Source organism: Gasterosteus aculeatus, chromosome 18 (genome assembly GCF_964276395.1).
Source record: "Gasterosteus aculeatus chromosome 18, fGasAcu3.hap1.1, whole genome shotgun sequence".
NCBI classification, from domain to species: Eukaryota; Metazoa; Chordata; class Actinopteri; order Perciformes; family Gasterosteidae; genus Gasterosteus; species Gasterosteus aculeatus.
The window spans coordinates 2,551,296-2,558,595 of NC_135706.1; the positions used below are offsets into that span (position 1 = coordinate 2,551,296).

The 7,300-nt window shown below is 46.8% G+C and overlaps 1 protein-coding gene across 5 annotated transcripts; it reads right to left on the minus strand.

Moving 5' to 3' along the window:
- Positions 1 to 303: 303 nt before the first annotated feature.
- ccnk (cyclin K) lies at positions 304 to 5,428 on the minus strand. 5 transcript variants are annotated; one of them, XM_040160805.2, is made up of 11 exons: positions 5,261 to 5,428; positions 4,219 to 4,448; positions 3,963 to 4,044; positions 3,746 to 3,877; positions 3,135 to 3,240; positions 2,977 to 3,034; positions 2,714 to 2,883; positions 2,406 to 2,614; positions 2,292 to 2,322; positions 2,018 to 2,089; positions 304 to 1,182 (listed from the first exon to the last, which is right to left on the minus strand). In XM_040160805.2, the coding sequence occupies exons 1-11, from the start codon at positions 5,267 to 5,269 to the stop codon at positions 644 to 646; spliced, it is 1,638 nt and encodes a 545-aa protein (XP_040016739.2). In that variant the 5' UTR covers positions 5,270 to 5,428; the 3' UTR covers positions 304 to 643. The 5 variants fall into 5 exon arrangements, with proteins under 5 accessions (XP_040016739.2, XP_077950185.1, XP_077950187.1 ...); XM_078094059.1 differs by having other exon boundaries at positions 3,740 to 3,877; positions 5,261 to 5,423; XM_078094061.1 differs by having other exon boundaries at positions 4,219 to 4,409; positions 5,261 to 5,391.
- Positions 5,429 to 7,300: the final 1,872 nt, after the last annotated feature.

The window sequence follows — 7,300 nt, forward strand, 5'->3', positions numbered from 1 at the left end:
ATACTAGGTATGCAAAACCAAACCGGGACAAAAATAAGTGTTCAATGAGGTGCGCGCTTGCTGAAGCACCACTATTAAAAACAGGTCTGTTAATTATTCAGTCAGGTGTGGAAGAGTGAGGCCTATTTGACCTGAGTGGCACTGAGAGAAGCCTCTGAACACACGGATAGATGACACATGTACAAACGCACCACTATCGAGTTCACGCGTTACTGTCAGCAGGAAGCTCGCCCGAAAAATAATGGGCCAGGAAACGTGAGGAAAACATTTCTCAGTGTGATCATCTTCGAGTCAACTACTGCATGGAAAATCATCTCCAGATTTTATTACACCTTTTCCTCAGCAAAACAGAGGGAACGTACAAAAACGATTAGAGTGCATGAATACAGAAAGAAATGAGTCAACCTCTAATAGTCAGAAGGTCAAGAGAGAACAGCACAGAACTAAAGTTAGGATATCAGTTTGCAGACAGACGAGTGCACAGCGATTGATTCAATATGCTGGAACCACAGCAAGTAGCATCCTTGTGACGCGTAACAATCTATTCATTTTCAAGTCTACGTCTTAGAAAGCCTTCATGAACAACAAGAGCCCAACAACTGCCTGGTGGTCGCCCTCCCCAGCGACGCCTCCGCATTCATTCTCATCTCATCCAACCGCCATGATTCATAGGCATGCCGGGCGGAGGGGGAAGGGGCACCTGCGATTGTCCTGGGGGGCCGGGGGGCGGGGGATACCCAGCAGGGGGGAGTCCTATAACCGGAGGGGGCACGTGGCCCGGCGGCATGCGCGGAGGCGGCGGTGGAGGGTAGCTGTTGTAGCCTGGTGGAGGATACTGAGGCGCCAGGTTGGGTGGTGGGTAGCTAGATGGCGGTGGCGGGCCTGGGGGGGGGGCTGAAGGCGGCGGATAGACGTGGGGGTGGTATGGTGGGATTGGGGGTGCGTAGCTGGGGGGCATCGGCGCGTAGGAGGGACCTTCTGTCTTCATCAGTGACTGCAGGCTCTGGTAGCCTTCTCCAGACATGTAGGAGCTGGTGGTGGACATGATGTAGTTGGAGGGCGGCGGTGGAGGAGGGCGATGGGGCAGGGGCGGGGGCTTATGTGGCGGCGGCGCATGCGGTGGAGGCGGCGCGGTTTCATTTAATGGTTCTGCTTCCGTGGGAGGAGCCGGAGCTTTGCGCTCTAGTGAGGAGAGAAGACGAGAAAACAAAGCTGGTTAGAAAATTTGGCTTCATCGTTTCCTGTAGAACCGAAACCACTCACCACCCCCCCCCCCCCCCCCATTCCACCACCACCCCAATCTCAGACTGCGCACACAAATGAAGCCAGACAGCCAGGCTTCAGCGGCCCAGGAGGTCTCATTATGAGGCTCAAGCACTAATCAGATTGCTCAGAGGGGTTAAGAGTCTGCGTGTGTTGGGAAACAACGGACAGATAAGTGAGCAGGCTGAGGACTCCAGATAGGGGGTCCCTGTGTACGTGTGTGTGATCCACGCTGACGCTAAACACAACTTTTTTTTTTTTTGCGCCACCGGATTACATACAAAGTTTAATACGACGCAAATTTGTCACGTCAAACGCAAAAGCTGAAATTTGGTGTTCGAGCGGCGTGACCCTGCGGACCGACAGCCTATCAGCGTTCAGATGCTCACTGACGTCCTGCAGACAGTTGCTGGATCCGAAGGAATGGAGGATAAATGAATAGTAATAGCTGTACGATCCATCCTCGTATCTAATGTTACATTGTGACCAGTCCAGGAAAGACTTGCACGATACAACCGTATCTGCCCGTTCTACAACATTCCATCACTGCACTCGATATAGTGCATTACGGTGCAGGGGAATTGTATTGTTTGTGACATATTGCTACTCTACATTCAGTAATATTGCTCCTTTAGGATGCGCTTGAGCACACGGTGCATACGGGAGGGGAAACAGTGCAGGTGGAACTCTAAATCGCTACCTGCCTCACAAATGAGACTGAATGAAAGAGCGTGGATGGAGAGCCCTTTGTTACCTGGGGGAGGCTGCGATGCAGGCAGAGGGGGCATGGGGCTCTCCAGCCGGGGAATCTTTGATCCAGCCGGTTCTGTGAATGTAAACAGATGATGCATGAGGGAACTTTTCTGTTGGCTTGAATAATAATTACATCAAATCTTGCCCGAAAGGAAAATATGAAGCCCGAGCATTTAGAACCTGCAGCATCCATGTGATCTTAAACTGAAGTCATGTAAAGTAGAAAAGAGGTTTGGGAGGCGTTTGAGTGGAGTTATGTGTGTGCGAACACCCACCTGGAGCCTTTGGTTCATCTTTGGAGGGAGTCTGTGAATAACAAATAGACATAAAAACATGAAACCTACAGCCGGTGCCGCGGGTGACGTCATATGAATTGGGCATATACGCACATGTGCGCGCTTGTGCTGGCGTGCAGGGCTGCCTCCCATGGGGGAAGTCTTCTTTGGGGGTGGGGGAGGGAGGCTGGGGGCTGGTGGTAGTCCCTGTGGGATTGGAGGGATTGGGGCCTGAGGAGCAGCGGCCCTTTCCTTCTCCTGGATCTGCTGAGGGATGGGCTTGTTGCCCTGAGAGTACAGATCCAGGATCTGGTGGCAGATGTCTGGAAGACAAACAAGTGTTTCTGTTGCAACTAGTCCGTTAGGAAAGGAAGCACAGCTCGTAGCTGCGGCATGTGGTGTCACGGCTTCCTGACGAGTACCTTCAAGCAGCTCAACTGGGACGTCCTGCACAAACTGCTCCCACCAGCGGCGGGACGACTGCTTGGCAGTCCACTCCTGGATGTCAAACTTACAGAGGCGGCCGGCCAGGTACATGACGGCGACGGCGATGATCTCTGGTTCCCACTGCAGAGACAGCATGGTGCACAGGCTGCCAGGGACACACGCCACACAGTTACACCCAACGGCCAGAAGGCGGCGCGTCACTTTGTAATACCAAGAGGTCCCAGGCCAAACGGCTCACCTGTCATTGACAAAGGTCCAGGCCATTTGTAGCACCTTGCACACTTTATTCTTCTCACCTTTAATATGAAGAAAATTAGTCTCAATCCTCATAATTTCCTGGAGAAATAAACAAACAGCCCCTTTGTGGAATCAAACGCCACTCTTACGCCAGCTCACCCTTGAGTTGCTTGACGTAGCGCAGCAGGAACATGTAGGGGTGCTCCACCTGCAGGTCAAACTTGATGGTCTGCAGCAGAATTCTCTCCAACACCATTACCTCTTCCTGTTGAAACAAACACAGAGCTCAAGTATTCCCGTGAGAGAGAGAAAACACCTACAATACTTTACAGATGTGCATTTATGTTAAGCATCCTGTAGTAAATTAATACATTCTTTTTTTAACAGCTAAAAGTAGATTCTTCTGATTCTTCTTTAAAAAGTAAAGGGAAATAAATAGTCGAGGAATGGAAACTTAACCACTTGAAACAGCAGGTCAACACGTCTGTACTGACACCAAGAGTAACAGACACGTTTGTTTAGCAAAGCTACACATGCAAAGTAAAAAAGAACTCCGCCTTCAACAGGAGCGCAGACGTTTTACACAAAACATTAAAGCTGGTTCATCAAAATGATGTTGCAACTTGTTAACAGACAGTGCGACTAGTTTTCAAAGGATTTAGGATAAGATTAGAGATTAAAGATTTTTAAAGAGTTAAGAAGATTCTTTTCACACATGAAACAGCTGACCAGTGTAAACTGAAAACAAGTCAAAGTAAAACAACCTGCACCTTCGGATCATCTCCGAACTGGGCAAACTGCACGTCGTTCAGTAAGCTGCGAGCCGTTTTGATGATGTCTTTACACTTCTTTGGGGTTTCTTCCACTTTGCCCGCCAGAAACAGACAGCAAGCACCGGTCACCTGTTAGGACATACGCCTCAAGATTAAAGACACACATTTTGTACACTTCAAGCAAAAGACCCAAAGCAGGAACGACTGGACTTACGTATCGGGGGAACTGTTTGAAGGAGTGGAACATGTAGAAGCGGTGGAAATATATGATGCCAGTTGCCAGTGTGTCATAGTGTCTGATGACAGTCAAGGATACAAGAAGCACGTCCTCACCAAAGTGGGTTCACTTGGAACAAAGCCGAACGTTAGCATAGCACAGTATTTTCATTGAGCCGTTTCTCAAAACAACTCATTCATAAACATAGATACGAATTTCGCCTTCAGTATTCAAATCAGGAGATCAAGGATACAGGCCGAGTCTGGTCCCAACGTCAAAAATGAAGCGGGCTCCTTCTCTGCGATACCGGGCCTCCGTGCCAGGGTCCAGGCCTTCAGACTGCGACGGGGTGTGGGCCAAATCTTTCTTGTCCCAGTACCAGCATGGCTTGATGTGGTCCAGGATCGCTTGGCCCGAAAAGTTCTCCTTGAATTCCTTCATGGGCTGAGAAGAGGCAACGGTGGATGAACCCGCTGCACCGGACTGCAAAGACAGGACATGAGAGAGCAGGTCTACGGACTGTTTGGACCAGCAGAGGAGCCTGAATCCTGGTCTGTTAGACGGACTGTATGGTCTCTACAATAGAAGACAGCGGGGACATCAGAAGTCAATTTTTCTGATTACCACCTGACTAGAGGGGCTGTTCTCAAACCTGTGACCGGATGTGGGAGAGCCAACCATCTTCAAAGTTAACCCTTAGCTCACATCTGGTTTCCTCATAGTTTATATGACAGGTTACTGTTTGAGTTTGAAGAAGCAGAAACGAGGGCACCGTTTCTACGGGATTGTGTTTTTCACGGCGCCTTCCATCCTATTCCTTCATAAACTACAGCTACCACTGCTCACAAAAGATTTATGAATACTACATATCACACAATACATAACGTTACATTCATGTGGATTTCAAAATCGACGACTAAGAATATCGTCGAAAAAGCACGACGGTAGTGACAGCTCCTCAATAAGTTAGCATTGAGTAATGCTATCCAAGCTAGCAGCAGTGGGAACTTAAAAGTTGGCTTCGTGGACCTGACGTCACCAATGCACTCAAGATTTTTAACAATTTATATATTATATAGAGAGCAACGGGTGAGTTAGATTCACCGAGAGACTGACACGAATTACGCCTTCATGGGAAAACGGTTCCGAAAAGACAACTTGGGCTAACTTTAGCGCAGAGGCAAACAGGTGTTAGCAGCCTCGGCTAGCACGCCCGCTAACTCGCGGTCTGAACTGCGCCGAGGCGCGAGCGACGCGCTTCAGCTCCGCTGTTCGTGGAAAAACGCGACTGTTACCTTTAACATGAAGCCGGCGCAAACAACCCGCCGTGACAAATATCCGCAGCTTCTCACAACAGGTCGGCTAACAAGTTATCACCATTGTAACAAGGGTTCCGCCATTATGGAGCGAGTCACGGGCCGTCGGCTACGTCATGACGCAGCACGTCGGCTACGCGTTCACCGGGATTAACGTCCGGTTTGGGATTTACCTTCTTTTCTCCTCGGGATTAATCGATCCAACGCTTTAGCTAATTCGCCCCTATTGGAAATCTCCAAGCAAGATATGCATTTTAAGAATTATTATTATTAATTATTATTATTATTTTTATGTTAAAATAATACTATTCCCAGTGACATCCACCAGAGGGAGACAATTAATCACTCTTGGACAAAACATCGGATTTTTGTGTTTCGAGCATATGACTCAATTGAACAATCAGTACAATTTCTATAAAAAAAAAAGAGTAATACAAAACAATATTTACTAAATTATAAGACAACGTTAAGATAATATATTGGATATTTGCTCTATGGTATACCTGATTTGGTCATATGCCCGTTTAAAACGACTACACTGCTAAATGAAATATAAATATAAAAATAAATGTGCCCCTATTAAACATATACGTATTACTCACAAATGTTACTAAATCATTTGTTGAAGGATCCATGGAAAACCCTGATTAAAGCCACTGAGATAACTGAATGAAATGTTACAAAAGCAGCAGCAAAAAACAAAAATCGAATCTTACACAGAATAAATGTATTTATCTTATATCAAAACGCTACTTGTACATGAGTTCAATATAGTTTGAGATTTGCTCTTGGTTAAAAGAAAAACAATATTTTCTGGGACAGATTTCCTGCGCTGTTTGAATGCAATTCCCTTCTGTCTCTGGAGTTTATAGACAATTAACAACCTGCAAATCAGACATTTCTGAGCCCCTTGGACCAGTAGACGAGACTGAGAATGCAAAGGGAATTACTGGATGCTCTTATTTATATATCAAATCCAAAATTGTGATCTTTTAAATACACATCCCTGAAATGCAGAAAATCTACTGCTGCCGCATCTTTTACAGAGTAAGAATTACATTTTGTAAATCCTACATTCACGATAAATGAGAAAAGAAATAGAAGACTCGCTCCACTCTTTTAAAGTTGACGTGAACAACGGCGGCTCAGCGCGATGTCTCGTCGCCGCTTTTGTTTGATAGTGAAGAGCACTTTCAAGTAACATCATGTGCCCTCTCCATTCCCCTCCCAGCCTCACGCAAAGCCACCATTGAATCATTTACTTTGTCCAAATTAAAATTTGGAATCTGCATGCATTATATATTCAGCCGTGCTCGGACAAATCCTCTTAACTTGGAGAAATTGTCACGATGTGTCCTGTAGAAAAGTAAGAGCCTCGTCTCGTTGTACCGCCCGTAGCAAGGGAGCATCTCAATCTGTCACTCAAGTCCACACACACCACCGTAAATCAGCTTATGAATAATATATACTTGTACTTTCTTTATTAATATTAAACATTGCATAATGAGGCACCGTCTATAAGCAAATCCCAGAGCAATATTCATATTACCCTGAGCTGTCCGGGAGTGGACCTCTCATTGTTTGTGTCACTTGTGGGCCTCTATTTAACCACAACACTAATGCAGTTTTGGTGCATTCTTTAGGCAGTAAAGAGGCGTGAAAAAAACGAAAGAGAAAAGGTTGTGACCCAGAGTCAAAGCCACTTAAGCTGCACGCTTTGTCCACTAATGCGCGAGAGCTTCGCTTCTTCTACTTGGTCCTGATTTAACACAAATGCGTGTGGAATCACCATGAATCCCGTGTCAGAGAAGAGCTAAAATGTCCCCATATTGTCTCTTGTTGCCTCGTTGCAGAACTTCAGCACATCTCCTGCCTCACATTCAGCCACAGCACTTTACCACACAAGATATACATGTCTCCTTGGAGGCAACGCTTTGGACTTAAAACCTTTCCTGTGTCCACAAGCAGGGCATTTGTGGTGTGTTGGCCCCGTGCAACCCGGTTTAAACAGGAGCCAGC